The sequence below is a fragment of the Lynx rufus genome, unplaced genomic scaffold, assembly GCF_022079265.1.
Source record: "Lynx rufus isolate CCGP_SWC_20201006 ecotype Redwood Valley unplaced genomic scaffold, mLynRuf1.p SCAF_3, whole genome shotgun sequence".
NCBI classification, from domain to species: domain Eukaryota; kingdom Metazoa; phylum Chordata; class Mammalia; order Carnivora; family Felidae; genus Lynx; species Lynx rufus.
Genome location: NW_025814845.1, coordinates 56,448,984 through 56,470,666, shown reverse-complemented (window position 1 = coordinate 56,470,666; position 21,683 = coordinate 56,448,984). Strand labels below are relative to the sequence as shown.

The 21,683-nt window shown below is 40.5% G+C and overlaps 1 protein-coding gene across 1 annotated transcript in view; it reads right to left on the bottom strand.

The window, feature by feature from the left end:
• Positions 1-658: 658 nt before the first annotated feature.
• The window catches only part of LOC124520210 (alpha-fetoprotein-like), a 48,821-nt gene continuing 27,796 nt past the window's right edge, over positions 659-21,683 (bottom strand). The window contains exons 10-14 of the mRNA XM_047090909.1: positions 20,422-20,519; positions 18,099-18,237; positions 15,363-15,589; positions 7,279-7,411; positions 659-706 (exon numbers count right to left, since the gene is read on the bottom strand). Of these exons, the coding sequence (XP_046946865.1) occupies positions 659-706; positions 7,279-7,411; positions 15,363-15,589; positions 18,099-18,237; positions 20,422-20,519 (645 nt within the window). The remainder of the gene's footprint in view (positions 707-7,278; positions 7,412-15,362; positions 15,590-18,098; positions 18,238-20,421; positions 20,520-21,683) is intronic.

Sequence of the window (21,683 nt, the reverse complement as noted above, 5' to 3'; positions counted from 1 at the left end):
TTTCACCAACCTCCCCCAGAAGGTAAACATGAGGAAGATAGGGATTTTGTTCAGTTTTTCATGGTCACCGATGTATCACAAGCTCCTAGGATAGCGCCTCATACACTAGACCCACTAAAAGTCTATTCAATGAATGAATGTTATAAGCAGTTCCAAGTACCCTCCCGGTTCCACACTTTCTCAAAAAAAAAAAAAAAAAAAGCCAAAGCAATTCTAAAGTTAACTTATTATAAAGCACATTCCATTCAGTTTATCAATAATCATTTTCAGCAGTGATATGGACAGAAACTTCCAAACTGCAGGCGGGTCTTTTTCACTCTGGAAACCCAGCAGCCAGTTTCTAGCTCAGTGTGGCAGCCCATCGCGTCTATCTGAAAAGCCCCTTGATTTCATATTTCTGGTGCTGCTTCTGAGAAGCTGAAAGCTTAGGGGAGAAAGTAAGAGTGTAAGCTGGTTGTATCAGGGTTACGATAAGTAGGTTTCTCTGAGTAGAAAAGGAGAGATTTAGTGTAGCCGCGCTAGTGTTCTTGAGTAACATTGTGAGTAGCTAAGAAATGATTTCGTTGAATCTTATTTTGAATCTCAGACATGGGTTTGATTACTGATGAAAAATAAAAAGCGGATCTCACCAAAGATTCCGCACTGACATTTTCTGGGATCATTTGTGTCCCAAGAGAGACTGGCACTTTTCAATCAGTTTGGACCCCTAGAAAAGAAAGCAAATAAGTACATTGGTAAAGAAAGAGAAAAACAGAACAAAAGAAGACACCCGAACATTTATGATCCCCAAACAGAAAAATCTTTAAGACTTACCTGTTATATGCCTGTTGAGGGGGCTCTTAAGTGCTCACTGCTCAAGATCTTAGAATTTCTCACAGCCTAGTTCCTTAGCTTAAGCTCTTACTTAACTGCAATGCCTCTCTCACTCTGAGGACCCCAGATTTGGATTAAAAAAAAAAAAAAACTTTGCTTTTTCCTCACAAAACTATGGGACTCTTTTGGCGCAGGGTAAAAACAATCAACATCAGTTTCTCAATGCATTTTAAAACTGCTCTAGGCTAATCCCATGCTAAATCATTATATAATCAGGTACAAGAATTCAAAAGGATCAAAACCATGAACACTGATCCGTGTCCTTACCATCTTCATATACACTGGTATTGACCTCTATTCTAAGTCCAGCAGTTTTCCCCAATTTTTACCTGTATGCTCTTTATTCAAATAAAAGTCATTCTTGGAAGCCCAGAGAGATAGGTAAAAGTTAAGTGATCTTTAGTGAAGTGGGAATAGGGCCCCTAGAATTCCATTGCTAAGATTAGTGCATGAGCAAGTGTGTGTGTGTGTGTGCACGCGCATACATACACACACACGAGCCCGCGCGCCCTAGTGGATAGGTGACCTGAACTCCCCAGAGCTCCTAGCACCCTGTGGGACATGGTTAAAAGTCTATTAATTTAGCCTTTCTTCCTACCCTCAAACAGTACCACATCTAAATTATCTAGAGACTGGAATCTATTTAAGTTTGGTTTTCAAAATAGCTCTGCAGTTTAAGGAATCTTTGTTTCTCTGGGAACCCATGACTTTTTAAATCAATCTTCATGGGACATTTTCCCGTAAGCTCAACCTCAAGACCCTCATATTTAATCTCATCCATTTGCTCTGAACCTAATATTAGTGGGTAAGTCCTATTTCTCCATATCCGTCCTTCCTGACTTTATTTATTCCTATTTATTCCATAGTTCCTTGGTAAATTTCTCACTTGTAATGATGACAGATGCAGAGGTGGGGGGAAAACGTTTCTGGTAAAGGTAAGGTAAGGTAAGGTAGAAGAAAGGAATCTGAAAAACTACTGTAATAATGAGAAATGTCCTACATGAAATAAGGGATGATAACTCAACATCTTGAGGCAAAGCACAAGCAAGATTTAGAAATAGAAAGCATGGATTCATGTTCCATGAGGTGATGGAATGCAGAGAACAGAGAAAAGAAAGAGGAAACATTTTCCTTACACTGACATCAAATTAGTCACTCTGATGTCCTATAATCCTGGACATGTTGGTAGACTGCTAACAGGTCACCCATCCTAAGACTTTGGGATAACCATTACCAGTCAATTACTCCATATCCTTGTGACATGCATTTCAATCCTTTTTTTTTCATTCTAGATACTCTCTGGACATAACAATCAGCCAATATCCTTTTAAAATGTGTTTTCTCTCATCTCTTCCAAGACCCCAGTGAAATAATGGTAAAAATGCTTTTAAAAAAGAAGAAAGCCTTGTCGATGCTAAAAAGAAAAAAAAAATCAATGTAAGAGATATTGATGAACTGCTAAGGGGGAAGAAAAAGGCCATCAGTATGACACTGACCAAAATATCAAAGTGCAAAAATAGGGGCTAAGAATAATGAAATGGTGATATGTCATAGCAGTAAAATACCAGAAAGTCACTAATTTCTGAGTTGCTTTTGGTTTTGGTCTACCGCTCAGCTTGTTTTTCAAACTGTAGCCACCACTATTCTTTCAATAAGCTAATATTACTTAGCCAGAATTTGATCCTATTGTTTACACCTAAAGAACCCCCATTGACATACCAGCAAAAATATTGTGCAAATATATGGACAAAATAATATTTTAAAATACAAGAACCCAGTGGCCCCTGGGTGACTCAATTGGTTAAGCTTCCGACTCTTGATTTCAGCTCAGGTCATGATCTCATGTTTTGTGGGATCAAGCCCTGTGTTGGGCTCTGCACTGACAACACAGAGCCTGCTTGGGATTCTCTCTCTCTGCCCTTCCCCAGGCTTTCTCTCTGTCTGTCTGTCTCTCTCAAAATAAATAAATAAACTTTAAAAAATAATAAAATACAAGGACCCAGAAAGTTTATATATTATTCTGAAATAATACATACATACATATGTACATATGTTAAGAATGTAGCCCAACAAAACGTAAACTAGTCCAAGAAAAAAACAAAAAAATTGTATTTAGAAATAGTCCAACTTACCCAGGATTACACTGAAATGAAACCCTATGTGAATAGCCATGGGTAAGTCCAGAAATAACTACATCTGATTGAAAGATTAGCTCAGAGGGCTTTTTGAAATATTCTTTTAAGATGACAGAATATTCTATTAAAAAACTGTCTTATTAAGAACTTAAAACATTCTAGTAATCTGATGAAAGTGCGTGCTTTATTTGCCAACAGAGAAAAAGAAAGGCAATTAGAAACTCTCAAATACAGAAGGATATACAAGGAAATCACAGTCCAAATATGTGAAACTAAATAAAAGTGGCATGATTTTCTGCAGCTGGTAGTGGTAAGAGAAGAGTGTTCATTTAATCTCTACACCTTTTAACAGGGTAAATCATTCGGTTGGTCAATCCATTCATGGTACTGATATAAGTAATATTCAAAGTAAACACACAATTAAATATACTATTGAGTCATTTCCAGCATTAACTTCTGAACAAAGCATATAAACTTTGTATTTAATAAGCAGATACATAAACCCAGACAATGTAGAACAATGGTATAGCTTTAAAAAGTAAACTTGGCAGGAAGTCAAAGGAAGTTTAGACATGTTACTTATGTTTGGGAGAATCACTAGATGCTGACTGGAACTGAAGGGCCAAGAAATAGAAGCAATAAAATAACTAAAAATACTTTTAAATAAATTAAGAAAGAGTCTCTGGATAGGGTTCTTGAAGTCAGCAGAAGCACACCATATTCATTATGTGATGTGAATAATTTGAATATTTTAGGAAACTATCAAGGTGATGATGGGAATCACTAGGAAAACTAGAAGAAAGAACTCAAAATTGGGAAGGGGAAATGTACCCTGGTGTTCTGTTTGAGCTCTTGTTGTGTTCATGTATTGCTTATATAATTTTCAAAGCTTGTGTAATGTATTATAAGAAACTGAACATAGTAACCTGTGACCACCTGCATTGGTAGTTCACCCACATTGACCCACCTACGTTGGGATTATCACCCTTGTCCTTGTTTTTTCTTTGGAAATGCATCCAAGACTACAGTGGCTCTGACAGTAGACCCATCAAGTTGTTGGGTACAGACTACTTACCCAGCCGATCTTTTCCCATGAACTTGTGTTAAGTCGCATCTAAAAGTAGACCTTCGCTTTTTTTCATTGTGAAACTGCATGTATTATTTTCAAAGCATTGTTCCAACCTGCCCACATTTCTGCTAATTCATGTTTGCTTTCTTCTATATTATACTCTGCTGGTTGACAGAGAAATATCTCAGGCTATAATTATCATTCCCCGTTGACCTGGCAGAGAGTATCTGTGAGTAGGATTTTCTCCTTGAACCTGCTGAGGTCTACAATTTGTGTTATTATTTCATGAAATGTGAGAGATGCCTGTTCTTTGGACAATCCAAATTCACCCTGTATAGCTGAGTTTCTTTTTTTTTCCTCTTATATATTCGTTTTTCTCTTGCCAACATTCCAACATTGTTGGTTCACCCTTTTTCTCCTTAGAATTTGGCTTTCTTCCAAATATGTCTTCCATCTTATCTAAAAATGCTTTGTCCTCCCAACAGCCAGAGCTAGAAAGGCAGTCTTCAAACCTGCTTACCCTCTCTTTTAGCAGGCAGGACAGGTTTACATAATTGACTACTGTAATATCAGAAAAGAAAACAAAGAAAATGCCCGTAGGTCCCTGGAGTAGTTAGTCTTTTATAGCTAACTTGGAACAGCCACAGACTGCCAACTGGCTGAGCCTCTGAGCTTCTGGGGTCGTGGTTCCATGGAGGCTCCTGGAGTCTCTAGGCATTATTCCTCTGCCCTATTGTCAAACCTAGACTCCTTTCACAAACACAGAAGCATGGAGATTTGCACAAATTCTTGAGGATAAGATTCTAAAGTAGTTTTATCATCCATTCCCACATTTTTTGCTAAGCCTGTTTATATACTATAAGGTTATTTTGTAAATATTCCAGTCTTATCTTCATATCTAATATCCACAAATCCTTTCACTTCCTTTTATAAATATGTTATTTTCCAATTGTTTCATTATTTCTGTTACTGTCCTTGGTTCCAACTTCTCACTGAGAATTAGACAATTCAGAAACATGGGGAGGGAATGGGGGAACAGTTTATGATTATCTACTTGCACCTTACTAAAGTGATCCTTAAAGTGGTCCCCAAACCAGCAGCACCAGAAGCACCTAGAACTTGTTAGAATGCAAATTATCAGACCCCATCCCAGAACTACTGAAATCAGACACCCTGGGGTGGAAAACACTGATTTTGTTTGAGTACGCTCTGTCAGTGATTCTAATGCACACTAAAGTTTCAGACTCACTGCCTTAGAATAATCATTCAAGGATCAACTTGACCAAACTTTAGAGATAATGCCTAATTACAGATAATAAGCATTTTTATCTGAAGAAGTAATTCTGGCAAATTATAATTAACATGATATATTCTTCAGATAGCTTCTGTTTTCTCCTTTAATTTGGGGGAGAGAAATCCTAAAAGAAAGTAGAGAAGGAAGGGGGAAAGGGGAAGATATTGGGCTTTTCAACCACTAAGTTGAAGATCACTGTTAGGCAAAAAATGTGGGGGAAAGAGCACAGAAATCTTCCTAGCAGGCCATTGGTTAAACAGTTTGAGCAAGAAGTATTCTTACTCAGGAGCAAGAATGCCTCAAGAAAATTCCCTTGGGAGTTCCCAGACTTGGCCCTTCTTCAAAGTGTTGATCTGTGTGGTTATGGAGTTGTCGCTTAGATGGAAACATGTTTTCTGAATGCTTTACAAAAAGTAAAAAGGCTTTAAAATAAATAAATAGAAGGGCGCCTGGGTGGCTTAGTCAATTAAGCGTCCGACTGTGGTTCAGGTCATGATCTCACAGTTCATGGGTTCAAGCCCCGCATCAGTCTCTGTGCTGACAGCTCAGAGCCTGGAGCCTGTCTCAGATTCTGTGTCTGCCTCTCCCCTGCTCGAGCTCTCTTTCTGTCTCTCAACAATAAAACGTTAAAAAAAACTAAAATAAATAGATTCTAGCATAGGTGATTACTTTCATTTTTTGTATCAGCTAATCTGGGAGTCAGTGAAGTTTTTCTGTGAACAGCCGGATAGTCAATATTTGAGGGCTTTGCAGTTCACGCAGTCTCTGTCACAGCCACTCAATCCTGCAATTACTTAATTCAGCTGTTATAGACAGAAAGCAGCCATAGACAATATGTAAATAAACGGGCAGGGCTGTGTGTCAATACAACCTTATTTATATAAACAGGAAGTGGAGTCCATTAGCCTGAGAGCTGTAGTTTGCCTGCCCTTGGCTAGACTATAGATATGTGACTTTTAACATAAACACATGTACAGTTTAGCTGAATAGGTAGAAAAGAGCCACTGAAGGTAATCAAGGCATTCAGGAAAATTGTTACCTGTGAAAACATTTCCCTCGGCCATTGCTAGACGTATCCCCCATCTGAACCATCCACAGCCTGTTTTCACTATAAAGACTGCTTTATTATTATTATTTTTTAACTACACACTTGCATTCCTTTACTCAGATACTACAATATCTGAGTTTCTGCTCCTTGAATCACGTCCCTGGGAGAGCAGTTTGTCCTAGGTCCCTTCCATGAATTAACATAAATTTTCTGGGCCACAGCCTACCATGATATTCTTAGCAGTTTAAGTCCTATAACTTTACCATCTTAGGAAAAATCATTTACTTGGTAACCATACGCAATTAGATTAGTTACAGAAACTAATGTAGTAGTCAGTTTGGTGAGTAAGCACGAGCACTCTTTTCTGGTCATTTCTCTTTCCTCTCTGTAGTCTTCACCCCTATTCCAATGATCTTCTGGCCACTAAGAAAATGAAACCCTTGTCCCTGATTCCTTAGTTAAGCCCCAATTACATTTGGCAACTATTCCCTATTGTGCCCCCCAGAAATTTCTGGAACAAAACTACAGTTTGCCCACAAGGTCTTCAAACTGTCATTTCTTTAAAATTTCACTCTATTTTTAAGGACACCGTTTCTTTACAATTACCAAAGTCTTCAGTTCATGTTTCTCTCTCCCACCCCCAATCCACCTCCATCTGGTGCCACGACTCTGGTATTCAATTCTGCTGGTTTCCTCAAATAAGCATAAATAGTAACACACCCTGAACCCAAATGTAGTCAATTACACCAATCTGTCTACACTGTGCTTTTCTCCCAATCCGTTCACGTTTGGAATGGAGAGAGTACTTTGTTTAGAACTTCAATAAATCCTAAGAGAATAGACAAGGAAACAGGGATACCTCTCCTCTGAAGCACATTTCACTTTCCTCTGCTTGGCAGCATGTCTCCACTAGGTGAGCGAAATCTGCAATAATTGATTGGAACTGCATCTCCGTTGCCCGTGGTTTCTGCTTCACAAGATCGCTCAGGAGCCTGAATCGGAAATCAGTAGCAAAAATGCAAGTGCTGCCTGAGTTCTAGATGGTCAGCCTGCACACCTGCCCTGCTAACTTAGAGCTGAACACCACCCACGCCTCTTTGTCACTCCCACTCTGAAGTTTATGAAAGGCCTGGGGCGTCTGGGTGGCTCAGTTGGTTAAGCATCCGATTCTTGATTTCTGCTCAGGTCGTGATCTCCCGCGAGATCAAGATTGAGCCCCACGTCGGGCTCTACACTGACAGCTCCGAGCCTGCTTAGGACTCTCTTTCTCCTTCTCTCTCTGCCCCTTCCCCACACACATGCACCCACATGCTCTCTGCCGACAATAAATACATTTTAAAAATATTTAAAAGCCCTGAAAATGCCATGGTGTATTCGTACTTTTCACACTGCCCATCTCCATCTCTGTGTTTTATCCAGCATACTTTTCTTCCAGTACATCTCTTCAACATAACTGATACATTAAATTTAATTATTTTACATGACTATTACTAGGGTAAACATGTTTGTTTTCTCTTTTCATTGCATTGGATGATAAATAGATTATATCTTAAAATTAAATGCTTTTTCTTATCGCATTTTGTAATGAACATTTATTCTGAACAACTAACTTCCAAATAAATATTACAAGTATAGCACACCTCGAAGTTGAGGGTCCTTCATATGTTATTAATGATAAACCAATAAACTAATATGAAACTATAATGGATTGACAGTCATCTCCGATTTCCTTCACAAAAGAGTTTCCCCCACAACTGTAGTTTCTTGCCACTATGAATCTTCAAAAGTGTAACCTGGTTTCTGTCTCCCTACTTGACAAAATAGTATTCCAAATCTTCCAATGTTATCTTTCTCTCTCTCTCTCTCTCTCTCTCTCTCTCTCTCTTTTTTTTTTTTAACTGTTTTAGACCAAGACAGATTTAACCACAAGGAAAATAAGGCATGAAGGGGAGGGAAAATATACATTAATCCGTCTTCTACTGTTTCACCAAAAACCTTTCCTTATTCTTCATTTTCAAGTTCACATGTATACTACCTAGTGGCCTTATTTGTGCCTTGGATGGGTATGAAAGAAAATATCTCAAAGCTCTAAGTAGCTATTTCTATGACAATTTAAACCAGAGGTCCAGTAAATAATTCCAGATAGTAAAGATTTTAGGCTTTGCCCACAGACAGGTAAATGGAGGCTAATATAGAAGTGCAATGTGATACTCCAAACGCCTGTTTGCCTGAGGTGGGCTGCTCCATGTGGCAGCCACAGTTTGTGTCCAGTTGCATCAGCTGGAGAAGAGGGAGAAGAGAGACCAGGCAATGAGGGAGGAGGTACGCACTGTGGTTAGTTTCACTCTGGGCCCCAGACACGCCCTCCTCTTCTCCCAGCTACCTCAATGTGGGCCGCTGGCCCAAGCAACTTGCTGAGTCATTCGACTCCTGAACTGAGATGCCACCACCTTTTGCTGCCCAGCAGTGACCAACAGCGAAGTCCCTCACATGTAAGTGGCAACAGCTCAGGCACTGTGCGGCAGTGAGCATGGTCACTCGCAGGGAAAGCAGGCACCGGGAGCAAAGTGGGGGACGTGGGTAAAGCAAACTTGGCCAACCGCAGCTCTCAAGCCTAGCCCAATCAAGCAGTGCCCTCAGGACCTACAAAAACAGCCGTGCCCTGTTGCCCATAGCATGCTGATCCCATTAAACAATAAAATAAGGTATCCAGCTTAACATGGCAGCCCAGGGGACATGCCTCTTTGAACTAGCCGTTTCAGCCTCACCCTCTCCCACTCCTCCAAATCTCACACCCCCGCCACCACCCCCCAGAAATATTAAAAATAATGGCAACGGCCAACATCTTCTGAGTATGCTGATGTTTACTATGATCCAGGCAAGGTGCGATAACTTATCGATGTTATCCCATGTAATACTGTCTGTTAGCTTTTTAATAAGGTTCTATGTCCTCTCCATTTTGCAATAGAAACATTCCCTGGGAGTGTTATAGTTCTGGGCATATACAGCAAACCAGGGAAGTGAGCCTCCCTCCCAGAAGGCATGAGGATTGGGAACCACGTGGGAGAACTCATCACGACACAAGAAGTCAGGCTCATACCCTTCCCGTCCCGGAAGAAAGGCTTGGTCAGTGGAAGAAGCAATGATTCTGTGGTTCCCGAACCAAGCCTTCATTGGACTCATTTCTGAGTCACATGGGATCAGGGTAACTCTTTGAAAAAGCGCCGTAAGAGAACTTTCGTTAAAGTTCTGCAAACAATGAAGACACACGGGAGCAGCCCCACCCTGGTACCTGCTGAAAGGGCATAATCCTGGGAGTCAGGGGAAAGGGCTGTCTTTCTTCTTACAACAAAACATAAAGTAGCTTTGTCATTTCAAGGGATCCAGTCTGCAGCTGAGCAGGCGACAGCAGCCCCTGGAGGGCACGACTGTTCCCAGTGGCCCAGGAGGGGTGCCAGGGAGAGCATGCTTGGAGAATGCTCCAAGGGGGAGGGGGAGGGAGTTTCATAAGCTCTCCCCTGAGGACTCTAGGGATAATTGCTGGGACTGAAATTTGTGGAAGCAGGTAGTCGCAAGGCTGTGCAAAACTTGTATTATTAAATATTAGAACCACAAAGGGCAATTGCGGGAGTGTGCACTTGCATACATATGTGACATGTATTCTTATACTACACATATATTTATAATGGGTAACTCTGCAGTGTTGGAATAAAATCATTATGATTTTTCCTTCTCTCTTGTGTACTTTCTAAGTTTTCTGCAATGATTGTGCATTACTTCAATAATAACATAAACCAATATTTTAAAAAGAAATAGAATAGTATCAGCATTTTTTCTACCCAGCTTTTCTGTACATATTTACTCTTCTAATTAGACCTAAATCTGGTCCCACTTGAAAGAAAATGCTGTATTCGTTTCTAAGTGCCTCTGTATAATTTAAGTCTGTATGGTTAGATAAATAATCAAAGAAGTTTACCCTACCTTCAAATAATCAGTATAGGTTTTTAAGAAATTAATTAGTAAAGGTGGAGAAATACAGGCTATTTCCCATTGGAATTTGGTGGGTTTTGTCTTAAAATATATTTTCCTATAGAAACAATATTACCCATGATGATGAAATTCACTGACCTATCCATGAAAGCATAGGATTATTTAAGTCCCAGGCAATTAACACTAGCTGTCATGGATACTTATACTGTGGGAATGACCCTATTTCCAAACACTCATTTGGGGCTTCTGTAGTCTGGCTTAGGGGATTCAGCACCAAAAAGCCAGAAGCTGGTATAGGAAGGGGACGAGGTTTACCCCTGGTTCATGCAAAATCTGGACTTCTCTTTCCTTCTAATATCATAAAGAGGGCACAGACTTTGAAGTCAAACTTACTTTCATTCAACTAGTTAGTGTGATGGTAAGTGAGATTCTTAACCTCTCTGACCTTTATAAAAAGTAAATTTGAACACCTACATTGCAAGGTATTTGCAAGGACCAAAAATAACGTATTAAAGGGCTGAGTACAGTAACTGGTGTACTTAAGGCAATAAATAATGTCAAAGATAATAAGAACGATGAACAATTATAATAATCATAGCACAACTTGCTTCCATTTCAAATTAACGGTTGCTTCCAACCATGGTTCCCGTCCTCCCTGACTCCCACAATGAATAGTACATTGTCACAGCTCTCCTCCTATTTATTCACTTATTCATTCAGCAAAGAATTAACGAGCATCTTTACAATTTCCCTGAGGATTTGAGCTATAGATCCCACAGTAATAGAGAAACCTAACGGGAGAGGCAGGAAAGCTCCCTTGTCTATACCCTCCTCTTGTCTCACAAGCTGTGGGATCCAAGTGTGTTCATGGTTTGGCCCCTCCCAAACTCTCTAGTCTCACCCCCAACAGTTTCTCTCCCTTCCTTCACTTATGCCTGAGTCACCCGGCTTTCCTCTTTGTCCTGCTGGGTGGGCTGGTTTCCAAAGGCACTTCCCCAGAGGGACCAGTAGGGGGAAAACGGGCAAGACTGCTATGTTTCCAGAACACCAGAGAGCAACTGGTTCTTTCAACCAGGAGAAACACTCCAATCGTCCTGGAACCAGCAAGGGGAAGAAAAGGATCCCATTATGAGAAGACAAAAAGTCTGAGAATGAGATTCATAGCAGGGGTATTAGGATGTCATGATATCTCTCCTTAAAACCCCAGATATAAAGGCTGCTGCTTCTAAAGTGGGGGATTCTGTGCCACTTAAAAGCTTGACTCCCTCCCCCCCCCCAGACTGTCACATACTTGTGACCTGCTTGGAGTTGATTTACCCCTCCTGACCACTTCTTTCCTCTCCCACTCTGATCTTTCTACCTACCAGCCCTACTGCTGTTATTTAAAAACAGTTCCTTAAAAAAAATTATAATAAAAATTTTTTAAAAGCTCTCTTAATTCTTTATGTTTTTAGCTTAAAATTTTTAACTTACCTTTTTAAATCTTAAATCCTAGTTTTGATTCTCAGTACCATCAACTTGTTTTCAGTTTTTCATTTCTATGATATTAATCTTTTATTTTCATTAAATTTACCCACCACTTCATTTAAAGCATAGTCTAGTCTTTATATACTATCTTAAATCTTTATATACTCTCTTAAATCTTCTCATTGCCACTCAATATTTTTAACTGGATTTTAAATTCTTTTACTTCGAACTTCTATTTCCTTTTTATTGTCTCTGTCTTATTACATGATCTCAACTCCTACCTTCTCTTCTATCCTACTGAATTTTTCTTTCCTCTCCAGAAACTCCTTTGCTTGTTTTTCCTTTTGTGTTTTTGCAAATTTATGCTGTGATAGCCAGTCATACAGAGCCCTTGCCGCTATCCCAGGAAGTAAGAAGGGTTTTTTTCCAGCTTGACCCTTGACTCCCAATATGGATCCTCCCAGAATATTCCAGAAATCTCTACATTAACTATCTGTATGCTATTGTTTTCTCCATACAGAGAACACAGTGATTTCGCTAGGACAGGGACGATTCCTAATATTTTATACTTTTATTATCTAGCCTTTATAGAATAACTCAATGTTTAAAAAATTATAACTAATATTATAACCCCTTGATTCTGGCACAGTAAGAGCTATATGTTGGTAGTTACAGCCAGATAGCTTGGGTGAAAATTGCAGCTCAACAACTATTTACCTGTTGCATTGTCTCATACTAAGTCTTCTTGCCTTCTGAGCCTCAGTTTCCTTACAATTAAAATGGCATATAATGTTATCTCCCTCCTGAATTTGTGTGTAAGAATTTGATGAGATGCCATACATAGAGTAGTGCCTATCTATACTCAGAGACTTCCTCAAGAGGAAGAAAATTTGCACGCTAGAAGTAAAAGAGACCTCGTTCTTCTACATTCTCACATCAAGCCTGAACTAAAGAAAGAATGGCTAACTAAATGTCTCAACAGTCTTTGGGTGCTGACTGGGAGGTTTTAAAGGCTAGTTTGTGATTGGCTCACCTTGGAGAACTGAAGAAAGGATTCCAAGGGTCAGCTGGCATAGGAATTGCAAGTACTGTGATAAAACAGACCAAGCAACAACCTGTGCTTGCTGCCCATGAGTATGTATTCATTCCAGAAGCAACAAAAACTTTGCCTCACTTGGCAAGATGATATTGTTGGACCAATAGTATTTAGACCCTGCAAATGCATGTCTTCGAGTAAATAAATTAACTAGAAATACAGTAAGCTACCATTTCTAATGAAGTCGGGGGAGAAGGAACAATGAGGAGGAGGGCTTGCATGCTTTCTCCTGAGGACATGATCAGGGGCGTTAGGAGGGAACCGCCCCACCGTCAGGGGTAGGAGTGCTTTCAATGCATCCTGCTGATTCAGGGATATTAGAATTTCACCCTTTGGCTTTTTCTAGAACAGTCACTTTTGGCAACTCCAAATGGGGCCTCTAACATCACATTCACCAGCAGCAGAATTCCTGCTGAGGGAGAATGCCTGGACCATGAGAATATGTTGGCTCTAAGCTCAGGAGCTGAATGGGAGCGAAGAGATGGATGATCAATGCCACTAAGAAAGATAACTCTTTGTCTTCAACAGCAAGCAAGTAGTCTCTTTACTAAGACCTGACAATGAGTTCCGTTGGATCCGTCTACGCAGGAGTGGGGAGAATTGGAGAAAATGCCAACTGCCTGTGAGATCTTAATCACCTGTGCTGTCAGTGGCAAAGAACAAATCAGCTGCCCTAAAGTTTTCTGTGCTGTGTGTGCTACTTCCAAAGCCCAGCCCGTGATGCCTCTGTCACCTCAGCCTCAGTCACAACCAGAAATCTAAGCCTCCCAGATCATCTGTCATCATGCTGATGTTTCTATGCCCTTAATCTGACCCATCTCCTGCTCTTTTGGTCCTCTGTCTCCTCTGTAACATGAGGCTTTCTCAAGAAAACGTTCCCAGGGCACCTGGGTGGCTCAGTCCATTAAGTGTTCGACTTCGGCTCAGGTCATGATCTTACGGTTCATGGATTCGAGCCCCGCATCGGGCTCTGTGCTGACAGCTCAGAGCCTGGAGCCTGTTTCAGATTCTCTCTCTCTGCCCCTCTCTCTCCCCCTCCCCCCTCTCAAAAATAAACATTAAAAAAAAAAGAAAACATTCCCATATCCACAGCTTCTCTTCTGAACTTCTCTGTCTTGCTCTAAACGAAAAAAGGAGGCTACCCAGAGCACATAACTTCCTCCAAGACCTTGCAAGATGAGACTGTTTTTGCTTGAAATCCACTTACCTTTGTATCTAGTTCTTTTTTACTGCTTTCAATATAGCTCCTTCATTCTCATTTGAAAGCCACAGCTCCTTTGAAGTACAAGTTATCAAACTCTGACACCCCTTATCTTTACTTATTTCTGCCGCATATAGAAAGTCTTGTCATCCCCCTCATTTCTGATGACTTCAGACCCAGTTAATCGCCTCTTTTCCCACCATTATCTTGACATTTGTCATTTTCTATAGTTTCAACAGCTATATTAATGATCCACAGGTGGCTGATAGATTACAAAAATGGACCAATTGTCCATCTTTCTCTGTATTCATGTCCTTTATGATGTGACTTTCCAACCCTTCCTATCAAGAAATGAAGTCTATTTCCATACCACTTTAATCTGGGCTGCCCCCATGACCTACTTTACAGAAGCATTGGCATTGCATGCTTCCAAACCTGGGCCTCATGAGGCCTCCACACAGCCACTTTCTCCCAGCTGCCATGTGAAGAAGCCTAGGTTAGCCTGCTGGAGGACAGAAGACCATGTGGCCCAGGCCAGCCAGCTCCCAGCTGACTTAGCAGCTGACCATAGAGTCTTCTGAGCAACCCCAGCTGAGAATGGTTGAGGCTCGCCCCAGATCAACAGACTCATGCAGTCAACCCACAGACCTCATTGCTGACTTCATCCAGAAACCCTTTTACATTAGAATACACATTGGGAAACCCTGTTCAAACGTAAAGACGTTGTATTCTACTGGCAGCATTTCTGACCAGCAGACTTCAGTATTGGTAACAGCAGCCAAATCAGAATAGCACTTTGCAAAGTAATAACTTATGTTCATAAAATTATCTAATTTACACATGTTTTCATATGCATTATATATGTATATGTCACACACACATACATGCATGCACCCACGCGCAAATGTTCCAAATTTTGCATTTTAGGAAAAATACTTTAATGTACTTCTCTGTCAATATTTTCTGACCAATAGACTCAATCTCATTAACCGATCTGATTGGGGTAGCAACCATGATAGCCATAGTTGCAAAATATGCCAACATTCTCAATTCTACTGGACCGCCAATGTAACATTTAGCTGATCCATTCATTATACAATGTTTATATCTGAGCCCAGTTTACCGTTTTCCATACCTCCTCCCCTGCTGGCAGAACAAATTAGAGAACAAACTAAACAAAGATTCTTACTTTTGCTTCTCAGTTTGGAATTGCTCCTCCCGAGCTTTGCACAAGTCCTCTTTAAGGCTGATGACTTGGTCACAGGATAAAGGTGGAGAAATGTAAGTTCTATCTACCTGCAGATCATCAAAGCATGGCTTCCTGAAGGCATATGAGTCCTCACAGCAGTGACCCACACCAGCATTGATAGGCTCTGCTTCGTGTCTTCTGCATAAAGCTCCAAGAATTAGTTTCGCCTTTCCCAGAAGAGAATTAAAATAAGAGCCATAAGGTTGTGGTCATTTTTTGTTTTTTTTTTTTTTTACTCCATAGAAAATAGGGCTAATAAGTATTCTCAGATTCTGGTTTCTGCTAGTTCATCCTGGATTTCACTGTTTAGGAAAAATCAGGAGGGTCAAGTGCAGCCTGGTTCCCAGACTTGTCCTCCCTCTTCTCATCCTCAAGTTGAGCTCACTTGGACTCCACTTCCAGGTTCCTCTCCAGTCCAGTTTATAGACCAGTGTTGACTTAAGGTTGGAGTTTCTTATGTTCTTTTAAATTAAAATCAAGCCTCAAGTCAACAGCACTGCTAATTTGACTCAGTTACATGACTGAAGCTCAAATCCAATTTCTTTCTGTTTTTTTGTAAGTGGACATCTGTAACTGCCACAGAACTTGGCATATGGTAGATGCTCTATGAATATTTGCCAAATGAATGAATGATGAGAGAAATCCTTGTATCCTATTTCAATTATCTCCTTCATTTTCTGGTCCTCTTCTAAAGCTGTCACCTTGCCTTGCTTCTGTGGTGTCTGATTGTTATCCTGATGCTCTCTGCAAGCCTGCCCATGTGCCTTTTCAAGTACGACTACCCCCAAATCCCTATCATTTAGGTATTTGGGGATGAAGTCATTGAGGCCAATAAGCATCAACATTTCATGTATGAGTTTATCCATTTTAAATGTAACCAAAGAGATCACCTAAAAATAAGGCTTTAGGAATCTAGAAGTCTAACTGAAAGTCCTTCCCCAAGAAAGGCAGGCACTAGATAACAAAAATTTATAATAAAATAAAAGGGAGACGAGGCTAGATAATAATGTTTTAAATCTGCAATCAAAAAAATTATATTTTATCAGAAGAAAGACCAATTTAGCATGAAAGAATTGTTCTATCAAGAACGTAGGGCAGAGAAAGCTGTCACCACACAAGAATTTAGTAGTGTTAAAATAATACCACTCGAGAGAGACCTGGAGCCTACATCTTGGAGATGTGAGCATACAGGTCCCTAGAGGGATGTTCTCCATTGTGAGGAAGACGTAATTTATCATTCTTCACTCTAGCCTGGAAGAAATATCCCTTAAGACTATTCTTTCCCTTCTTCTGATTCCATTTGCACTAGTCATATCCTACTTCATCGTCACAAGTATTCTGATCCAGGAAAAAGTGCAGTCTAGTTGTTAGGCCCAATTATTGCTGTCATTGGAAAGACATTTCTCATTGTAAATGAACACACTGGTATTCTGTCTAATAAATTTAACACTTGTGAGTTTGGTGTGAGATAATAGAAAATATAAATATTTGATCTTTGACCCTAGTTCCTGCCAACCGTCTTCCAAAACCCTTGTAAGTTCCTAAGTGATAAGAGCACTAGGAGCATCTTTTGTCCTAATGAGGCAACTCTGTGTGGGCTCGTGGATGGGCACTGGTCCCCAGAAAGACAACGTAGTGATTAGAAGCTTGGAATTTTAAGTCCCCCCCTCCCGTCCATTTTCCAGAGAGGATAGAGGGCCTGAAAATGGAGTTAATAATTGATCATGTATACATAAGGAAGTTTTTATAAAATCCCAGCAGTATGGGTGTTGAAGAGCTCCCAGGTGGGCGAACCCATCCACATACTAAGAGGGTGACACACCCCAACTCCACAGGGACAGAAGCTTCTGCACTCAGGATGCTCCCATACCCTATGTATCTCTTCCAGTCCTATGTATCTCTTCATCTGGAAGTTCACCTGTATCCTTTATCATACATTTTACTTATCTTGTAAACTTAAGTAAGTATTTCTCTGAGTTCTGCGAGCTGCTCTAACAAATTAATCAAACCTGAGGAGGGAGTCATGGGAACTTCAGATTTATAGCTCACCAGTCAGAATCACACAGAATCACACAGAATTACAATTGGACTTGTAATTGTTATCTGAAGTGGGATGGGAGCAGTCTTATAGGACTGAGCCCTTAACCTGTGGGATCTGACACTATCTCCAGACAGATGGTGCCAGAATGAGACAAATTGTAGGATACTCAGCTAGTGTCACACAGAATTGCTTGTCGTGGGGGAAAACACTTGGTGTCAGAGATGTTGTGAGTGTGATAGTTATGTAAGATTAAAGGAGAAACATGGGAAGAAGACTAGTTTGTTGCTGTTGTTGTTTTCCTATACATTCGAGTTAGTTTAAAATCAGCATTATCTTTGAAGTTGTTGGCAAAGTCATTTTTGTTGACTTGAAAATCCAAGAATTAGACCCTAGGGTATGATCCAGACAAAGACGTACTGAATCTGATATTGCCACCATTAGGGAAGTGACAGTCTTACCCCTGCTGCTAATCAAGACAATTGGCATGAGTTGGCCTAAAAGAATTTCTCCTGGGGACAGAAGTATTATGCTCCATTGACAGTTCATGAATGTGTCCACAAATATGAGATGGATTGCTGGAGGTTGGGGATTAGGACTTTAAGAACAGGCAAACATGAAGTCACAGATGTGCTTACCGAGTCCTCCATGCAGACAAATCGCTGCTCATCTCTCAGTGGGCAACATTTGGTGGCAGCATCTGCCATGTTCTTCGTGAATGTAACCAACTCTTGAGCAGATAGTTGTGGGACTTTCTTAGTATAAAGGATTATGAACCTGAAAGAATAATTTCCTCTTACTCCTGGCAACGACTATGTGCCTATGATGAAGAATTCTAGAGTTTTCCTTAATATTTGACAAGCTGTGGTTTAGGCTGAACAAAGCATTAAACTGGGTTTAATGCTTTTTAATCTTTATTCCAATGGCCCAATAACTTCATCAATATACCTGGAATTCTCTTCTCACCTCACACATTGCTCTACCCTGATCCACAAAAGATACTAGGACAGCTAATTTGGATGACAGCTTCTGAAATATTGTACACACAGTCCATTAAAGATTGCATTGGTTGTCTACAATGTGTAGGAACAGGGGCCTACAATAATGATCAGCAAATAGTGCCTACTCTCCTGGGGCTCACGCCATACTGGGCAAGATAGCAGGTACCCTTGAGGTAGTGAGGGGAGTACACAGTGCTGTAGATACACATGGAATGGCAAGCAGTCCCATCCCAGGCAGGTCAGGTAGGCCTCCTGGAGGAAACGACACGTGAGCTGAGATCTAAAAACAACAAAATGAACCAGGTGAAAGGGAGTGCAAGTGGGAGGGGAGCCACTGAATGTGATTTTGGTTTTGTTTTGTGAGTTTTGTTTTGTTTTGTTTTGTTTTGTTTTGGAGGGGGGGCAGGAAATTGGGAATCAGAAACAGAACAAGAAAGAAAGCTCAGTTACAGAATCAGAACTGCATTATTTTTAGGGTAATTATAGTTGCCATATAAAGAATGAATGGAGGTGAGCAAGAAGCAATGTGAAGGAGGAAGCAGTTTGAAGACTCTTCCGGAAATTCAGTTGAGAGACGCTGATACCCTGAACTAGGAAAGTGGTGGGAACAGAGGGACATGAGAAAGACTTTTTAAGGAAGAAGACTCTTACAGACCCAGATGTGAAGACAACAAAAAATCAGACTCGATCATCGCATTTTATATTGAAATGGAGTCAGGGAAAGAATTTAGTTGTAACATCCAATGAAACAAGCAACCTAATCCAGTGGTTCTCAGAGTGGGACTCCTAGACCAGCAGTATCAGCAACCCTGGGAACTTACTAGAAATGCACATTCTCAGGCCCCATCCCAGACTTACTGAATCAGAAACTCTGGGGATGGGACTGTATTTTAACAAGTCCTCCAGGTAATTTTGATGTATTGTAAAGTTTGAGAACCAAAGATCTAATCCTTAAGCCAGATATTTGCAACCAAACATAACATAGAAGTAATAAGCCAAATATTCTCTCGGAAAGAATACGTTTTCCTGGATCTATTATTCTGGACATCTATTTTAAGCTCAATATTATTGGACACTATATCAAACTGATTTTTTCCCCAACACTCTGCTTCTAAATAGACTATTACAGTAAGATCCTAAAGATTACTAAAAATTGGTTTTTGTTTTTGGATATACCAATCTTTTAAATACAGTGGGTTGCACCAGTCTCTGCACACAAGAGGTTTATGTATTCTCTCTGGCAAATAGCTATGGTATCCATTCATCTCTACCCTAGGTGCTGAAAATACTAAATTTGCTATAGGAACTGACTTGAAACTGACAAAGGGACCCTACGTTAGATTGTTGTAGCTTTGACTTAAAACTGCAGGCAGGGGTGCCTGGGTGGCACAGTCAGTTAAGCGTCGGACTTCAGCTCAGGTCATGATCGCACAGTTCGTGGGTTCGAGCCCAGCATTGGGCTCTGTGCTCATAGCTTGGAGCCTAGAGCCTGCTTTGGATTCTGTGTTTCCCTCTCTCTCTTTGCCCCTCCCCCGCTTGCACTCTGTCTCTCTCTCTCTCTCTCTCAAAAATAAACATTCAAAAAACTCTGCAGGCAAAGCCCCCCAAACTAAATGTGTGAGGGAGAGATATGAGGGAGGGGTGTGAGGGATATGAGGGAGGGGTGTGAAGGAGAGGACCCTGAAGAGACCGCAGGACGGGAGTCAAGGTCTGCTTGGTTCCCTAACCTGTGGGCATTGACCAGAACTCTGGAAACTGGCCTGGAGAGCCAGGTAAAGGCACATAAGTCTGTGTAGATATCTGTATTATTAAAACAAAGATAGGTTAATTTTGAACTCACATTTTCCTTGGCCTCTGACATTTTAAGGTTGGATGTAGACTCATAGCAGCTCTCAGCATCAGGAGTTAGCAAAAACTCACCAACAAACATATAAACCTGGACAATATCTTGGAAGCATACCTGTCATGGAAGTTAGCATCTCCTAATTTCTCACGTAAATCACAGTGATTTTTTATACGCTCATGGCTTTCACCAACCACTCTTTGGAACATCTCTTTCTGGAAAATAAAGATAATCAATGTTTATCACTGTAACAATATATCTTGAGGTAAGATTGCAAAACCGTCTTCTGTAACAGTTTAATGTAACTGTTTTCCTAAATCCAGGGCTTTATTTACTTAGTGAGTTTGCAAATCTTGAAAAACATGTTTTGGTAAAGCAGGAATGTCCATGTACTTTGCAGAGAAAAGAAGTGGTACGAGATTGATGTTTAGTTTCTGGTGTATAAACTCATTTGTGGGTTTAAATGGCGTATTTTAGAAGAATAAGGCAATCATTCATCAAGCCAAAAAGACATTCCTAAAGGTAGTTTATAGAGCTAAGTTTGATTGGTCAGAGTGTGTTGGTTATATTTAATAAGACAGCCTTTTTACATAAACAGCACAGATAAAGAGATATAGATATAGGAATAGAAATACAGATATAGGGCACCTGGGTGGCTCAGTCGGTTAAGCATCTGACTTCGGCTCAGGTCATGATCTCACAGTTATGAGTTTGAGCCCCGAGTCGGTCTCCGTGCTGACTGCTCAGAGCCTGAAGCCTGCTTCAGATTCTGTGTCTCCCTCTCTCCCTGCCCCTCCCCCACTCACACTCTGTCTCTCTTTCCCTCTCTCTCAAAAATAAATAAATAAACATTAAAAATTTTTTAAGAAATAGAGATACATATTAAGAAGTCATGGTTTGGGGCGCCTGGGTGGCGCAGTCGGTTAAGCGTCCGACTTCACTCAGGTCACGATCTCGCGGTCCGTGTGTTCGAGCCCCGCGTCAGGCTCTGGGTTGATGGCTCAGAGCCTGGAGCCTGTTTCCGATTCTGTGTCTCCCTCTCTCTCTGCCCCTCCCCTGTTCATGCTCTGTCTCTCTCTGTCCCAAAAATAAATAAACGTTGAAAAAAAAAAAAGTCATGGTTTAATAAAAACATCTACCAGCCTTCAATATAGTACAGCACTCCACAAATACACATTGAAATGAATCAAATGGAATTCTCAGAAGTAACCGCAAGTTCAAAGAGTTCTTCAGCCATGCACATAAAATTCCAGTGGGAAAATACAAGCGACCTTCTAACCTTAACTCTTCAGTAGGAGGACTGGTTATCATCTTAACCAATCAGACCCAGTGCACCTGATCCTAATAAGCAGTGTTTGTTACAGTGAAAATGTTACCAG